The sequence below is a fragment of the Convolutriloba macropyga genome, chromosome 6, assembly GCF_964194025.1.
Source record: "Convolutriloba macropyga chromosome 6, txConMacr16.3, whole genome shotgun sequence".
NCBI classification, from domain to species: domain Eukaryota; kingdom Metazoa; phylum Xenacoelomorpha; order Acoela; family Convolutidae; genus Convolutriloba; species Convolutriloba macropyga.
In genome coordinates this window covers 32463599-32482506 of record NC_134473.1, presented here as the reverse complement: position 1 = coordinate 32482506, position 18908 = coordinate 32463599, and the positions used below count along the sequence as shown (strand labels likewise).

Here is an 18908-nt window from a genome sequence, read left to right as displayed (position 1 = left end):
CAACTAACTTTTTTTATATAAAAACAGTGTCAACGTGATAAAAATTTATCTCAGCCGATTAATAGATTCCAGCATTAGCACATATGCAAAGGTAAGACACATACCAACGTTAATAGCATTTGCGATGAAATCAAGAAAAACAGCAAAAACATCTAGCAATTCTGCACTTGAACGAAAATTTCTCTAAAAATCGAAAAATTGTTCAAACCATTTTATCACTTCACTTCAAAAAGAAATTAAATTTTTTACGCTTTAGAGCTACTCAATTTGTCGCTCCATTCACTGTTCCCGTGTGATTCGAATTGACATCAAAAAGTGAGAATATCAGAACTGATGTTAAAAACAGACATCAGCCAATACAATCGAAATCTTTTGGATTGTAGACAGCCGAAATAAGATTAAAACCACAGCTATTGCTTTGCAGTTTTATAAATTCGTAATACTTCCACAGGAAAAAGATTAACGGATTAACGTTTATGTCTCCTCAACAGGTTCGGTGAATCGCTTAGTTAGAAACCAGTGAATGGTAAGCTCTAAGAGAAATGCTCAGCCTCTTAATGCCCTCTAAGCTTTAAGACGAAAAATTGGAAGCACCAAACATTGGTCATGCAAAAAATCACAAAGCAGTACACCAATATCACTGCAACAAACTTGGTTTGGGAGCAATTGTTAAAAACATAACCCACTAACGTCGGGCAAATTGCTCTCAAACGACAGGCGAGCGGTTGGCTTCGTCAGTAGCTAGCCACGATTTAGTGAGGCTAGCTTTAGTTTAATTGAAGGGGCGTAAAATGAACGCAGCGGGGTTGAACCGCAGCGGGGGTACAAAAATGGATTGCCAAACTGATGTGGGGACGTGGTTGGGGTGTGGGATCAATTTCTAAGAACCCGCCTTCACAAAATAAGTATAAGTCTCCAAAACAGTTTCTGTGAATCGCATACTTGGAGCTCAGTGGGCTGAAAGACTCTAGGAGAACTTATTACCCACTGGTCCTACCTTTTTATCTCGTTTCTGAAGACGAAAAGTCAAATGGGTCAGACGAAAAATCGGTCAGAGCGCAAAATAGCATATATGAGACAAACAGGATTATTAAATTTGCTACTGTTTTTGAGAGCAGTTAACAATGATATCCTAAAAAATGCTTGTTAGGTCTTTTATGATTAAAAGGCTTCTACTATAACTCAGCGTTAACGAGGATAACAGATGATGACATTACGCCACAAAGCAGCAGCTGAAGTGCGGCAAAGAGAGAGCAAGAGAGAGAGAGAGAGAGCAAGAGAGAGAGAGAGCGAGATAGTGAAAGAAAGAGAGATATAAAACTTAGACGAGAAAGAGAAGGACAGAAACCCTAGACGATAGAAAGAGAGAGAGAGAGAGAGAGAGAGAGAGAAAAACAGCCAGGAATATGTTCCATGATAGGATTCGGCTCTGCAACTTCTAGTTTTCTAGCCTTGTTAGTAATCAAATCATATAGAAAATTGAAAGGTAAAATTTGCAAGAAAATTTTCCAAACTTCGCAGTAACAAAGTCCAAAACCATTTTTTGTTTCTGCAGTTTTGTCAATTAACCAATCTGCAAGACCTATACAGGTTTGTTGGCCAGTAATGATCGTTAAACTCAGAAAAGGACAAAAAAACAAATTTTGAAAACAATTGCAAATTTTAATAAAAATCTGGCTAAAATTCAAGATATTATTATCTTTAAAAAATTCATTGTCCCAGGAGACTATTCAGTATCACTGTTTCAAGCCTGAAATAGTTTAACTGGCTCATAAAGATCCTTAAAATTGGAACACCATAATAATTTTCCAAAAAATTGAAGAAAAAAATGAAAATTTAACCAAAAATTACAAAAACTGGAATAAAAAAAATCATCTACATTCTATCAACTCAAGGAATTATGCAGCAGCTGATTATCAAGCCTTGGAGGAGGTCCCAGCGCCCCTGGTGCCGGAAAAACTCAAACTTGAAAAAATTGCAAACATTTTTTTAAGAACTGCTTAAATAATTGATATTCAAATCTTGTAAATTTTTCCATTGCACTTACAAAATCTAAAGTAACATATTATCAAACCCTACACGAGGTTCAGTGGATTTTGAAGCCAGTGAAACCTTAAAAAAAAAACTTGTGTGTGTTATAAATAAAATTGCTAAAACTTTGTGTAACATTAAAAAATTGAAAATTAATCAACGGCCAATAAAAACATTCAAGTTACTTATTATAAAACCCTAACAGAGGTTTTCTGACCCCTGAGGCTCAAAAACCTGAACAATGACTAAACGTCAAAAAAATAAACAAAAACTGCAGCTCTTGTAAAAAAAATGATAAATTTGTGACATTGAAATCTTGAAATCTAAAATCGAAATCTTGAGAGATATCTCATTACATCTAGAAAATATAGAGTAACCTATTGTCAACCCTAGAAGAGGTTCCTTGGCTCTTGAGGCTAAAAAAATGCAAAAATTGACAAAAAGTTCCAAAATGCCAGTTTTATCAAAAAAGTTTGTGATCAAGTTGAAAACTATTCCACGGCCAATTACAGTTTATCAGTAGCTTATTATCAAACCGCAAGGAGTTTTTCTAGCCTATGGGTCAGAAAAAAACTGAATAAAGTAAAAAAAGGTCGAAAAAAATTGAACGTTTTGTCCAAAAAGAAAATGATAAAATTCGTGATGTTTAAATGTTGAAAACAATCCATTACCAACAGACACTATGCAGTAACCAATTAGTAAACACTAGACGAGATTCCCTGACACCTAGGGCTAATAAAAAAAATGTCAAAAATTTTCGCAAAGCTTGAAAAAAGTGCAAATTAGTATAAAATTGCGTGATTTTAGCGAGCGTTTGCTTGTTATTTGCCAGACACGGGGGTGGCAGTGCGCCGGGGGCTGATGGGGGGCAGCAGTTTGGTGGGTGGGGGGTAACAGCGCGCGGGGTTTGGGGGCAATGGTGGCGGGGGTCAACAATGTAGGGGTCTTCGAGCTCTTAGAACCGCCCTTCACATCATAAGTAAAAGTCTACAAAACAGTTTGAGCTGATACAGAGCTGAAAGGCTCTAAGAGAACTTAATGCCCGCTGGTCGCTACCTGTTTAAGCCTGTTTTCGAGGACCAAAAGTCAAATGAGTCAGACGAACAATCGGTCAAGCATAACATCACAGAAAAAAAAGAACGACTGGACTAATATAATTGCAACAAACTCCGTTTTAGAGCAATTAAACATAGCCGCCGGACTGCCGCAGAATAGCCGCGATATACGCTTGTGGCCTTCCATGGAATTGAAACAACTAAAGAAATAAGATAGACAGATTGACCACCAGTCCTTCAATAGACAACTTTTTTTGTCTAGATTTGGACTGCCATTTTAACGAGACACATACGCTCCATAAGCAAAAAACCCTAAAGAAGCTTTTTCAAAATTAACATTGGAAAAAAATTTTCAAGACACTAATATTCAAGAATTAGGGCATATACGTTTGGCACTTCTAAGATGCACACTATTGATCTTTAACTAAGTTAAAGGAGTTCAACGGTCACTTTTTTGGGGGAGGCAAGTCAAGCAATTGACCTAAAACCAGAACAAATGACGTCACACACACAAATGTTAACTGAAAAGCAGTAGAAGTCATTGAAATTGAAAAAGTCCACGGTCGCAAAAACCATCAATGGAGACGACGAATAAAAAAACATAGCAGGACAAGTCCCGAAATACAATTCAAGGAATTGAACGAAAAACTTAGAAGTACTCTACCTGACCAGCAGATCAGTTGAACAATGCCAGCCAAATCACAAACAAAAACTTTTAAAAACATTGAGAAACTAAAACATCAAATAAAGTAAACAAAAAATTAATCATTGCTTTAACTCTTGAAGCTTTTACCCCTAAGTCAAAATTTGACCCCTTCAAATATACCTATTTCAAAAATTTGTTCAAACCAATTTTTGTTTCTGAAATCTAATCAATATTATATCTGCAAGACCTGAAAAATTTATTGGCCTTTGAAGATCGATTAATCCAAAAGTGATCAAAAAATTATTTTAAGAAAATCAGTTGCAAATTGTAATGAATCCTTGCTTAAAAAAGTGATATTAATATCTTTCGAATCAATTCTGTATCTCTAGAGGCTATCCAGTAACCCAATTCCAAGCTCTAAAAAACTCATTGGCTCATAGATTGATAGACAATAATTTTTAGAAAAAATTTCAAACTTCAATAAATAGAAGTTCGTTCTATTAAAAAGTTGAACAATTCAATTGCCCCATAGCAATTATTTAATAACATAATATCAAACCCTGGATGAGGTTACCTGGCTATGAGGCAATAAAAACTGAAAAAAAGACAAATACTTTGAAAAAACTTAAAAAAATGGCAAATATTATCGAAAAATTTCTAAAATTCGAAAAGTTAAATTGTTGAAAACAAATCCATTGAACAAACAACCATGCAGTAGCTTTTTATCAGATCCCAGAATAGGTTTCCTGGTACTTGAGAATGGACAAATATCAGAAATTGGCAAAAACTTTTGAAAACCTTAAAAAAATTAGCAGATTTTATCAAAAAACGGCTGAAAGTTGAGACATTAAAATGTTGAAAACCAATCCATTGTTACTAGAAGATATGCAGTGCCCTATTGTCAAACGTTAAAGGAGAATCCCTGGCTCCTGATGCTGGAAAAAATGACAAAAACTTTTTAAAAATTGCGAAAATTAGTACCATTTTGCGTGTTTGTGTTTGTAGTACCACAACATATAGCTAATAAAATGGTCATAACAAGTATTTTTTTCTCGCAAAAAGCCTTCGTCAACATTTAAAAACTTCAACCTAAGACTAATCAAGCAAAAAAACTAAAAAAGGACAAAAACTGAAAAACTGCACCATTTTGAGCTCAAAAACTCCCAAAAAAATGACCTTTTAACCTCAAATTAAGGCCATCCAACAACTCTAAGCACCTGAAAGACTACTAAAGCCCATTTTGAGTCTCTAATGAAACTTAGTGCCCGCTGGGCTTTACCTGTTTATCCCGTTGTCAAAGATCAAAGTCATTGAAAAAAAACAGCGCCCCAATACAATTCAAACTCATTGAGTTGTAAAAAAACACGATGACCCCAATAATAGCCGCTATCACTTCGCGGTTATGAAACAAGCTTGAGCAGAAGTTTCACAAAATGGGAAAAAGTAGTAAAAATCAGTCAATACTCACAAAAAAGCTAAACCTCAATAACTCCTCAAAAAAAGACAAAAACTTGAAAAAAAAACGTCAACAAAATAATCTGCTTTTGACGGGGTTTCCACTCTCTTATAGGAAATACACTGATCGCCCAAAAATGGCAGAACAAAAAACAACACTAGAGAACATAGTTCATCCCCCACTTGAATGGTTTGTTTTTTAATGAGCAAAAAACGCGCATTGAAGCATTAAAGCTCAAAACTGCAACTTATGGTGCTTTTCCAGTTTCGTAAACACATACTTCAGTAAATAAACTTTTACAACTATATACACTTTTCACTATTAAGATATCTGAGTTCATTGTCGTGGTTGGTCAATGAGTATATTAGCATCCTTCGATGATAAAAATGATACCAGATTTTAATCGAGCAGCAGTGCATTCTAGCAGTTCACACAAACAGATACAGAAATATTGTTATTTTACTAATTTCAATTCGTAGAACTTATATTCATCAGTTTTTGGGGCTAAAAAATTTCCATAAAACTAATACGATATTCAAAACACGAATTCTTGTCTGTCAATTTAACTTCTCCTGTGCAACTCTGAAAAGTCTTATTTAAAAAAGAATTTGAACTTCGAAGTAGCGGCTTGGTTAACAGCCGATTTTTCTCTTCGTTTTTTGACCATATTGAACTTCTTCGTAAATTGATTGGTCACTTCAGGCGGCAGAAGCCTTGAACTGCCAGGTGTCTTGTCAATGTATGCCCTAGTTCTTCGCTCTACAGATAACATTCCGTTATTGACTGTGTTGAATTGCTTGTGAATCCGATCTTCAAATTCTCTAACATCACCAGTCGAAAGCTCTTCTCTTAAAGCGGACAATCTCGCCTCGCGTAGATAGCTTAGCTTTGCAGAAAAAATCAAGTTTCTTATTTTCGGAACCTTTAATAGCTCAGATTCAGTTAACATTTTATTTTTGGGTTCTCGCCGAGTTTGTAGCCAAGCCGTAACTCGGTTCACACTTGGAATCAAGTTAAAAGGGGATGGTAACGGATCGCTCCCCAGAATGTAGATATACATGACTTGAGCACGGCTGAACTTGAACTGAACTTCATTTCTGCTGGCAGCGGACATAATGCTGAGAATGACGAACGAAGTCATCAAGTTCAGTCTTATCAGAACACTTGCAAACACGAAACCCGAGTAAAGCAACGTCGCAGTCCATTCTTGCGCGTTCTCATACGAAGGAAAGATTTCAATGATATAAGCCCTGGCGTCGAAAAGACCATAGAAGAAAGTAACATAAACGCTGAAGTAGCTCTGATATCTTGTCAACTCGTTCAGACTCGATTCTACCAGGTTGGTCGGGCACGGTATGGTCAAATCTACTCTCGAAATGTAGCTTCCGTCAGGTTGCTTAATACAACTTTGAATATAACTGCGATACGTGCCGCTTAAAAGACCATTGGCAGCTACTGAAAAAGACATGGTCAAGAATATGAATCTGATAAGAAGGCTCAAACTTGCTTTGAAAGCTTCAGCGAGTAAAACTTGTTGTTTTCCTATAATCTGGGTGACACGTAACATTTTATACAATCTGTAGAAGAGTAACAAAAGCCCAACTGAACGTAAGGCGTCTGATACTTGAAGTGGGTGATACACTTCTTCTCCAAAAAGCTCCCGTGCTTGATACCCTCTCACCAGAATGAAACTGTAACGCAAACCGGTAGTACTGATCAGGCAAAAATTCAACAGAATATTGAGACAATTCACCCAATCTGAGGTATAGTCCAAAAAACCGTCCGTCCAAATTGTCACAAACTCAGTGTAAGTGTTTCCAAATATCCACATGATTGTGAACGCATCTGAGGTATACCGCAAGGTGGAGTTAGTCAGGGTATCCGAAAACAGTTCAGCTCCTGAATTCAAAAGGTACATTAAGTATGGTGTCAATTCCCTGAAGGATTCTTTCTGTTCCTCAGTGTAAGCGATGTTGTTCTCCACACAATCAAAATTGCCAGAATCTAGGAACTCCAAAGCACATTTAACCTCTCCGGCAAGAACCGGCCACTTATCCAAGGGGAAGATCTCATACCTAATGCTACTCTGAACAAATACGCACACTACTAGCACGTATATCGTGCAATTGACAACGAACCTCATAAAAGGCATTTCAATCCATGATTTCACAAACTTCCCAGTTGGCGTATCGCTAGCAGGGAAAACCAGATACAAAAAGAGCCAAACTGGGGTGAGGAAGACCAGGAAAGCAACGTACAGCATCCTTTTGAACAGATTTGCTCCATCGAAGTTATTCAGTGCTATAGGACCACTGTAGAACTTCTTTTTCAACAGCTTTTGCACGCTGCCGTTTGCAACAAAATCGATGTGATTGTGAATCATAGCATACTTGAGTCTTTCTAGATTATTCCCAGGAGCGACTAGATCCATTTCCTCGGTTGTCATTTGACTCAGAACCAGCTCCAGGTCATCAAACGTCGAGGTATACCTGAATAGTACATGATATGATTCTGTCACTGAACCAAGAGTTCCATTTTTAAAGGCTTTATTTTAGAATTGTTTCCTTTGAATTTGTTTGCTTTTTCAACGCTGTATGCTTGTATTTAAAATATCTTATTGTGCACTAGTAAAAACAGATTTATTTAATCAAACGTTTACTGCTTCAATGGAACCCTACCAGAGTTTCAGAACAGAATCACATCATACTACTTTCCTGATAAAGTTCGTTGCGAAGGTTTCACAATTCTTTTTTATCTGTAACAACTCATCTTTGGCTACGTCCAATGAAGCCGCCATTTTCTCACACGTTTCTGCGATCTTAAACGCCACCATAACCGGATCTTCATTCATCACGCATAAGTGCATTGGCTTCGAAATGGCTAGCAACGTACGATAGATGGAATCAAACCGAATTATGTTGTTCAGTTCTCGTGGATCGTATTCAGGTATTTCCAGAGGTCTGGCACCTCGGGCAAATAGAAACTTAAGCATGGACTCATTTTCCAACAGAGAAGCCATCATAACTGGCGTCATTCCAGGCCTGCAAACAGTGCCAGCCAGCACTTTTCTCGATACGAGAGCAGGGTTCTGTCTGATTAAATAGTCCACTCCGTCTTTGTAGTCTATTTCGACAGCAATAACTAGCTCCTCCTTAACCCTGAATTCTTTCTCCTCAACTAAGTACTTTTGGAGTACTGTTTCTTTTTCTCTGTTCTCAAAATTTCTTTTACGAGACTTCTTTTATGAGGCTTGGAAGACTTCAACTGTCAAAATTTTTTACATTTAAGAAATCTGTTTAACTATACTATCCATTCTGTGCATTGAGAATTGAGAAAAATTGCAATGAGAGCCCGGGTTGAGCACCATATAACAAATTTACTGGCTTTTAATTTACTGGGCTAAATGAATGCGTTTTATGAAAACCAGCAGGCCCGCAAAACCATAACAAGAAAATAATTTACACGGATAGGTTTAAAAGGAGTAAAGGCTTATCTTTCACACCAACTCGGGGCTCGAACCCATGCCGCTCTTTTAACAGTCATAGGTCTTACCCCTTAAGCTATCTATGCGTATTGCACTTTTCTTTTGCTCTTTCTACAGCAAATTTATGGACAATGGCGATGTGACTTACTTGTTTCTGCTATACCGCATGCTTAATGAGAGCAAAAATATGCATATTCGGAGCTTAAAAATCAAGGTAAACAGCGTCTCAAAACGCATTTATTACGCTAGGTTGCATGATTAAGGAGCCCTAAAACATGTAACGATAAAAGCGTTGTTGACCATTGTGCTCAATTGCGACTGACAATTACTATAAAAGAGAAAGATCAGACAATACGACTAAAACTGCTCAAAACTTACTTTCATAGCAATTTTATGGATAATGGTAATAGAAAAAAATCAAACTTCAGATTAGCAGTCCTCCACCTTACGAAATGAGTTTTAATCACTACAAACCATCATTTCTCACAATGACTTTCATCTTATCAATAAACATATTTCAGATTAAGAGCATCTGCGATTACGCAAACATCAAAAAGTAAAGCGTAAAAAAATAGTTGAAAGCTAAGAGTGTTCTAGATTAGTGCAGTCACCACGAGGCTAAGAGGGCTTGAAAGTATGCTCGCCCAGAAAGAGGATTTACTGACCTGGGTACTACGTCTTTTTTAATTGCTCCCGAACGAAGTTTGGAGTATTTGTTATAAATGATTTTTTTGCAAAGTTTAAGCTTTACAGATTCTGCGCTAAACTTTGCAAAAAAATCATTTATAACAAATACTCCAAACTTCGTTCGGGAGCAATTAAAAAAGACGTAGTACCCAGGTCAGTAAATCCTCTTTCTGGGCGAGCATACTTTCAAGCCCTCTTAGCCTCGTGGTGACTGCACCTGACTAACAGTCTTTTGTCCCAGGTTCGGTTCTCACCCATCTACTTTGAGCCTTTTAGGTCATTGACCTCTCGATATGTTCGCTTAACCATACTGCTCAATGAGGCTCTTAAACATGCGCTTCGAGAAGCCTCTTAAACATGCAAAAATTTTGTCCAATTTTAGAGCTCACGCGTTTAATACATAGGATTATAAAGCTTACGACAGTAATAAAAAAATTACTGATTTTGACTGATAAACCGTCCAAAAAGCGACCTGCTGCAGTTTCGAAAAGAAGACGTCCATTCAGTTCCCATGAAATGTTGAAATTTTTATTCTCATGACATCTTGCTTACCATAAAACGCCATAAAGAAAAATTTTCACGCACCGGTTAACAGTTACAAGTGTCCAAAAATTTCTAAAAAATCAAAAAACGTAATGTCGTTGGCCAATAAAGTAAACCAGTTCAAACGAAGAATTTTTGAGGGGCTAAACTAGCAACAGAGAGACTTAGTTAATTTAGATTGTGCCATAGTTAATTTAGAGACTTAGATGGTGCCATAGTTAATTTAGAGGGGACTATAGATGTTTTATGGACATTATACGGGAGCACAGTTTCCATAACATAACCAACCAACGCCTGGCGAATTGCTCTCAAAAAACCGGCGAGTGGTTGGCTTCCGTTGTACCCAGATTGTGCTTAGAGATGCTTGTATTGGGGGGATGGGGGCCAAGTGGGTTGAGCTGGGGGAGTTAGAAGTTAAGCGACGGACGGAGGAGAGAAAAGTGTTGGGAGGGCTGGACGAGAAGTCGGATGGGGAGGTCGGATTGGGGGTGTTAGAGGGGTGTGTGCAGGGTGAGAGGGGTGTCTGAGAGGAGTTCAAACTTTTAAGATTAAGAATCGCCCTTCACACCATGAAACTGTCTCCTCAGATCAGTTCTGGTAGATCATCCTATTCTTAGAGATTGATAAGACGTAGGACTCTAAGAGCCTTTAGAGAAAACAGGGTACAATTTCACCAGTCAGTAAAACTTAGAGGCAGAGAGCTTAGTTTGAAATTAGAGTTAAAGAAGTTAAAGTCTAATTTTTTGTCCTTAACTTAGACTTTCACTTCTTGAATCAAACCGCTATCAATAATCGACTGTTTCGCTATCAGAGAGGGAGAAGTTTGGTTTATTTCGACTACAGTATATTTTTAAGAAAACTTCTTTTCACTATTCTGCAAAATTGTACTCTAACTTCAATTTCAAACGAAATTGAACACTTTCGTACCCTTCGGTTCTCTAAATACATTATAACAAAATCATGGTCCCCTCGGGCGACTAAGATTTTGTTCTAACATATAGTTAGTGCCCTATGGGCGTTACTTGTTTATCCAGTTTTCGAGGAGGAAAAGTCAAATGGGTCAGACAAAAATTTGTCGAGCGAAAAATCGCATCAAAAAGACACACGACTAATATAACTGCTACATTCGTTTCAGAGCAATTAAAAACTCCAAAGTTTCCATAAAACTCGAGAAAACACAATTTGCTTATACTATTGGCGCTATTTCAGACACTGGTTGCCGAATTTTTATCTGTTCTTTATTTCATGTGAAGTACTGGAATTCTTTCTGGTGCTCTCCTTGTCGAAACAGCTAAAACAATATTGCCTTTGTCTACGGTTCCTTACCTGTCACAAAACGGACCATATATGAGTACTTTCCCGAGAACGGTCCAATGAAAATTTTTGAGCAATTAGAATAAACATGTCACTGTCGCCTGAATTTCTAATTTTCTCCATGTTGGCTATACATCATGTCGGCCATATCTACCCTATGAAATCGTCTCCTCAACCGTTCGTTTTGCTGAATTGCACAATTATTAGACACTATGCTCAGCGAAATAACAGGTTTAATGTATTTTGAGTACATTAAGTCAAATAATCAGTCGAAAAATAAATCAGACGAAAAGTTGATAATACCAAAAGATAACATAAAAACAGACCAGCAAGACTAGTATAAGTTAAAAATGGGACACTGAACATCAAAAAATGTTTGGAGTAACCAAACAAGCTAGATATACCAATTTAGGGCTATGAAAAAATAATTAAGGATGTTAACTATAGAAAAATAGAATAATCCTCCTACGTTATGTAGAAAAAGTCCGAGCAAGATATATATGATTAAAGCGTTTTAAAGGCAATTATAAAGTACTTTTCCAGAAAAGCCTACTCAGACTTGAAGACGATTCCTTATGAAAATTGTGGTCAAACCACCGGTTAAACTTTATAACATCAAACCTCCGGATAATGTACCTCAATACAGCTAATGGTCTGCCGCTACTGAGCGTATGTTATTGTTACGACCACTCATGAGGGGGGAGGAGCTATATACTCAAATGGGTTTTTTGTTCAGACAATTTTAGCCGATCGATATATTTATCGAAGAGAGTTGAGTCGAAGAGAGTTGTCTGGTGTCATTAGAAAGCTTGTTCATCGTAGAATATGGATTTAAAAAGATTTGGTTGATTTTCAGTTTTTACAGGGAGTAATCGAGGTTTAAACTTCTGGAAAATAGAGTGAATTTCGTTGATTTTATTCACATTTTTCGGAACTTTTGACTAAAATTTCGCCAATTTTGCTAATGTTTGTTAAAATTTTTCATGAAAGTGTTGTTGATATTATTTTTAAAGACAAAAAATATTGTCCGAAATATTGTCAAAAATTCTGGCTAAAAATTTCACAAAAATCAGCAACTTTTTCATCAAAAACAGCACGAAGTAAGTTTCTTTTGTTTACTTTGATTAAATTTGCAGGAAGAGCACACCCAAACACCACTAACACAATCTTTGTAGAATCAAAAAGGGGCTATATTTACTTCAACTTCCGTTGCGAGCGCTCTGTAATTAAAATTTTGCCGGTTTTTGCTAACTCTATTTGTTGATTATCAATAGCGCAGCCTTTGTTTTTGATTTTTTAACTAACAAAAAATCCAAATCTAAGATATTCAAAAAAAGTAGTGTTACTGTTGGACCAATCTTGGACTGTAATCAGTAAGTCTTTTTTAATAAAAAAATCGATCTTTTTTATATTAAAAAAATAACAGAACATTTCAAATCAAAGCTCACTAGTGACAGTTCCAAGTGGCTTCCTATTTAGCTCCAAATTAATTTATTTATTTCATTGCTTGAAAACTCATGGTCATTTCGACTTTTAAAATATTTGATTTTTAAATACAAAAAGGCTTATCGAACTTTGCCTCCATTTTTCTTATAATTTGGTCAACTTGTAGCTTAGTGTTAGCAATGAGGGAAAATTTCTTCTTTCTAACGAATTCAAATTCAATCTTTATTGCGGTTTTACGGCTTAAGTTTTGGTTCTCTGGCTTTGATACCACTAGATTTCACATTTTTTTTTAATTTTTAGGTATTTGCACATTTTTTATGTATTCTAGATTTGTCACATTATCACGTAATTGACAGATCATATATCACATTATTGGCGTTAAAAAAGCAAAATTGATAATTCTAAAACCTCTAAAGATATAGATTATGGTTTTTTTTACTGCTTCGACACTGATTTCTCGAAGAATTTAATTGAAATTTTTAATTTCGACTTTAACTGTAGTTTTTACTTTGTCTTTTAAGTCGTATGAAATTTCCTCAACAATTACCCGGTTTCTTTGATTTTTCGTAGAAAAACAGATGAGCCGATATTCTGATATTAGAAGATAGCTGATGGCTTTCATAACTTTGAAAACAATTGTTTTCCAAAATAAAAGAAACACTTTAACTTCGCTATTTTGTTCCTTTTATTGTCTGTTTGTTACCTAGTCTCGTTAATTACGGGCGAAATATGACAACATTGTTCCCAAAAATGGTGTCAAAAGAGATGGATGTCACAAAATCTAATGTTTTTATAGAATTTGTTATGAATTTACTGGCTTCGACACGGGTTTTTCAAACAAATTAATTAATTTTTGTTTTTTGTCATTATTTACGTTCTTTTTGTACACGTAATACATATTCTGGATAATTGCACGTTTCAAGGGCTTCCTTTGGAGGAATGAACAAACCTATTTAATTAATTCATTTCGTAATTAATTGCTTTCATGTCTTTGGAAATTTTTTTCGAAAAAAACAAGTATTACTTAATTTTGCCTTTTTTTTCTTTTTTATCTACTTGTTACCTAATTTCATTAATGAGAGGTCGCGTAATACATTATTGGTGTTCGGAGAAGTGGCAATCGAACATATTTTGGCCCAAAGTGGCTTTACGGCTTCGAAAGTGTTTTCTGGCAAGTTTTGCTGGATTTTTTTTTTGTTGTCTATTTGTTGTTCTCTTTTAACCGCATAAAAAATCGAATATCGACAGTTCTTAATTCCCTTCTATAGAAGCATTGGTAATTGTAAATCAAAGGGATATTTTAGTTGACTTCTAATGGTTTTCATTACTTTGAAAATAAATTGTTCTTTTTTAAATAAGCGAATTTTTCAACTTTACTGTTTTTGTTCTTTATTGTCTAATTGTTACCAAGCCTTTTTATGGACTCGGCCCATATCTTTTTTGGTGAATTAAAAGTTATTCTGTTTAATTTCAGTTTTATCTGACGCTATTTTGACTTTGTTATTAAGTTTTGTTTTTTAAAACGGACATAAAGTTTTTGATGTAATTAATGTTTGTTTTTTATGTTTGTAATTAATGTTGTTTGATTTTGCTGTTGGTCTTGACTCACTTTCTTAATATTGGCATGTCTCATCAATCTAATGCATCATTTTTTTTACTCCACTGAGTTATTTGCTATCTTTTCGTTAATACACCAAATTTTTTTTCAAAAATGCTTGTTTTCATATAGCGTAGAACAAACTAATTTGGCTCACTTGGCAAAATATCCACACGAGAACTTTCATAAACTTTTATCAACGCGAGAACAAACATACGTCGAGAGAAAATGAAACAGATGCCTTTATGACGTCCATGAGATGAAGTTTGATGGCGTGGCCCAACAGAGAATATCCGTGTTCATCGCGAAATTGCAGGTTAAATAGATCTTTCAACTTTGATGCCTTTTCAATCGCCAATTTCAAATTGGTTTTTGGATCGTTTGACCTTATAGCCGCAAGAATTTCATTACGTAACGCTTTCCATATTTCCTCGTTCTCCATAGTCTCGTCAGATTCATCTCTTTTTGTCGGCGGCATTTCATCGAACACAGTGGGGGCCGACCAATAACAAGTTAATTCGAATTATGTTAGTATCAGAAAAGATAGAACTCAAAATTAACAACAATAACAATTGCCTATGCTCTTTTTTGAAAAAAATGGCTTAATATGGCATTTGACTGAGTGCTTGAGAACAGTGGCGCTAACTTTGGGTGGTTCTTGAACTCGACCTAATTGTGAGCTAATTATAAAATAGTATAAAGGATCGCAAAAACACAACACGCAAGCTTGATTGACATTTATCACACGCCGAGATCTTTAACTAAGAACAAAGATAACTAAGAAAAACGAAGATAACTCATTAAATAAAAGTTCAAGTTTTATTTTACATGTTTGACAAAATAAACAAGGCAACGTAAAAAAAATCGTTACAAATATAGCCGGCAAATTGCTGATAAAAATAGCCGTCGTTAATCAGCTTGACGCACATGACCAGATAAACGGAAAAAGAAAAAAAAATAGATAAAAGTTGACAGAACTTCCGTCTAAGTGTCAAAAAGATTCTACAATTATACTTAATTCAGCTTCTAAACTGAAGGCTATTAAGCTTAATAGTAATGCCAGCTTGCTTTATCCCGTTTTTTAAATATTTTTTATCGTTTGACCTTGACTTTATTCCCTGCATTGCATAATTCAAACATAGCCGGCAGATTGCCGGAAAATAGCCCCGATAGACGCTTGTGGCCTACCATGAATTTAAAAAACTAAAAAAAACAAGATTGACAGATCGACCAACAGCTTTTTAATAGACCACTAGATTTTTTGGGTTAGATTCGGACTGTCATTTTTATGAGACACATTTGCTCTACAAAGAAAAAACCCTTGTGGAGCTTTTCCAAATTAATTTAAATTTTCTAGATTTTCAAAATTAATATTCGATTTTAAAACTCAAGACTCTATTATTCAGGAATTAGGGCATATAAGTTTGGCACTACCAAGATGCACACTATTGACCATTAATTAGTATATGTTCAAAAAATTTAAAGTTCCATAAGTGAATTCAGAAGTCATTTTTTTAGTGAGGTAACTCATACAATTGACCTAAAAGCAGATATGACGTCACGAATATCAATTTTAACTGCGAAGCAGTACAAGTCACTGAAGTCATTGAAAAAGTCAATTCCAAGAAGTCAGGTTAAGACGAAACAAAAATCTCTTAGATGAAGCTTAAAAAAATAAGCAATAACTGGAATTGCTGAAGCGGCTATTAATTAAAAAAAATTAAATTTCAATCCAGTTGAAAAAGCGAGTGAAGTAAGTCAGGAGTCAAACTTGAAAGTCGTGACTTATTTAAAACGACCAACGCGATCGACAAACGCTAAAGCGGTTAAAGCTAAAAAACAACCGAATATTCCGGAATTACAATCCAATTACCTTATGACCTGACATTAATCTACAGTAATGAACATTTTTACAGTAAAATCAAATTAAAACGGGCAACAAAACCCATGACCCAATATGCGCAATAAACAAAAAAAAATCGGGAAACAGATAGAAAATTTTGTTTTCCAAGATCTAGTGTTTGAAAAGCAAATAAACCCAGCCGATTATTGGTAAATAACCGCCATTGATTCCCATCCCCAATTATGATTGACAGAACAGAAGAAATGGAAAAATTAATTGATGTACAAAAACATTTTTAAAGCGCGAACTATTTTGATTTCATTCTGATGTTAGCCATGCTCCTGCTTCTTGTCGAGAGGATACAGAGACATTAGAGACAGCAAAAAAGAACAAAAATCAAGTATAGGGCATCTAATATTGTGCTTTAAGGGTCTAACCTGTTTCTAAGTTTGATTTCGTTTTCGACTCTGTTAATTTTAGATCATTTTGCAGAGCAATTGCTAAATCACTTTGAGCTGAATGAGTGAAAAATAAATTAGCCTATAGAAGCCAAAAAATTATATGCAAATGTCGAAAATGCGGCAAAACGAGGTAAAAGGAAACAAATTTTTGTTCGACAAAGTTTAAAAAATAGGAGCGCAACAATAGACTGCTTGCTGAGATGAGGGCAGCTACTAAAAAAATTAACACTTTCTCAAAAAACTAACCCCACACATCCTTGGAATGAACACACAACACAACAACCTGTTGAGAATCAATGAAAGACAAAGCAAAAAAAGAGGCAAAACGAAGGCAATTGGAAGAAATCAGAGTTTTTTGAAAATCAATTGAGACAAAGTAAAGTAACACACAAAAATTCCATAATCCTAACCCACAACATAACATAAATCTTTGCAAGTCGCGAAATATCTTTTAACAGTTTTAATTGTTGAAAAAGGGACAATTTTAAATCAAACGGTATCTCAGTCTATAAAAAGTTAACTAAAAATGGAAGCAACTAAATTGAACAAAACCACGCCACACTACAAGGCTGATGAGCAGCGTTTTTAAAAGTGAGCGAAAAGACCACAAGAAAAACAACAACAACGGCAAAAATAAAAAAAATTACATGCTTTTGCAAAAAGAATTGTCAAAATCCAAAAATCAATTGCTATAAACTCGAGCATATAGTTAAATGCACTTTTTGCTCATGCCAATAAAACCTGTCATAATTGAGACTAAAGAATAAGACCACAAAGTAAAATCACCTTTCGCAAAAGCTAAAGAACTGGGTTATGCCTTTGAACATTACGTTAAAAAGTTACTCAGCACTGAGAATTTTTCATTTAAAGAAATCGTCGTGCCATTAGCAACCGAAGGCCTGTCATTATCGAGAAAAAATGATTAGACAGCAAAAAGTACAACCAGAAAAAACGGAAAAATCAAAATTCACTAATGTTTCTGAAAACGAACAGCGTATAACTCATAGAAATTAATAGTTATTACCTAAAACGACAGAGCTACGACGAGATAAAACAAAAAAGCTACAATAAAACCTCGCCACACTAAAAAACCCGACAATGTTTCTTGAAAACTAAGTCAAAATGAAAAACATACCCGTCAGATTGCCGGAATAGATGCCGTTGATTGCCATAACTCTATTGGGATTGAAAGAAAAGAAAATATCAACAAAAATTGATTTTTGTATAAAAACATTTTTAAGTGCGATTTATTTTGATGTCATTTCGTAATTGAACATACTCCTGTCTCTCAGAGAGAGGCTACAGGGTCTAGTATCAATACCAATAAGCATTATAGATAGTAAATAAAACATGCCCGGCATATTGCCGGAAAATAGCCGCCGTTGATTCCAATAAGCAAGATTGGGATTGAAAAAAAAAAGATATTGAAAAAAAAAGATTTTTGTACAAAAATATTTTTTAAGTCTGATTTATTTTGATGGCATTTCATAGTTGATAATACTTCTGTTTCTTAGAGAGAGGTTACAGGGGCTACTATCAATACCAATAAGCATAAGCGATGGTAACTAAGACTTATAGGAACGACGTTCAAATAGCGGGCATCTAAAATTGGGCATTATGGGCTTATCCTGTTTCTATTTCTGACTTCAATTTTTTATACTGACTCTGTTCATTTTGAATTGCTTTGCTGAGCAACTGATGTTCAAAATCACTTTTAGCAGAATGAGAGAAGAGAGAAACTAGCCTAGAGAAGTCAAAAAGATATCACGCAAAATGTTGAAAAAGCGGCCAAAAGAGGTAAAGCGAAAGATTTTTTTATTCGACGAAGTAAAAAAATAAATAGGAGCGCTATAATAGCCGGCTGAGAAGATGAGGGCGGCTATTAAACATATGAGAACAAAGTTCAGTACCGGGCATCTAAAAATGGGCTTTATGGGTTTATCCCGTTTCTATTTCAGACTTTGACTTTTTTAATACTGACTCTCTTCATTTTGAATTGCTTTGCTTAGCAGCTGCTGTTTAAAAGGACTTTGAGCAGAACAACAGCAGAGTGAAACTAGCCTAGAGAAGTCAAAAAAATTTCACGCAAAATGTCGAAAAAGTGGCAAAATGGGTAAAGCGAAAAAAAGTTCGACGAAGAAAAAAATAGGAGCGCTATAATAGCCGGCTGAGAAGATGAGTGCGGCTATTAAAAATGAATCGATCAAATTAATCTCTATTAGGGACCTATGAGACCTGTCCCCAAAGCACTTAAAGGATAAGACAACACAAAGTTAAAAAAAAAACAAAAACTCAAAATTCATTAAAAATTTTTGAGAACGAATAGTATCAAAGTAATGAGAACC

General features: G+C 35.4%; 2 protein-coding genes across 4 annotated transcripts in view; both read right to left on the bottom strand.

The window, feature by feature from the left end:
- LOC142341623 (carnitine O-palmitoyltransferase 1, muscle isoform-like) overlaps positions 1-18908 on the bottom strand; it is a 116771-nt gene that overhangs the window by 22280 nt on the left and 75583 nt on the right. The gene's annotated exons all lie outside the window — the stretch shown is intronic.
- On the bottom strand, positions 7890-15020 carry LOC142340636 (transient-receptor-potential-like protein). Its single transcript, XM_075391329.1, has 2 exons — positions 14501-15020; positions 7890-8372 (listed from the first exon to the last, which is right to left on the bottom strand). The coding sequence occupies exons 1-2, from the start codon at positions 14735-14737 to the stop codon at positions 7890-7892; spliced, it is 720 nt and encodes a 239-aa protein (XP_075247444.1). The 5' UTR covers positions 14738-15020.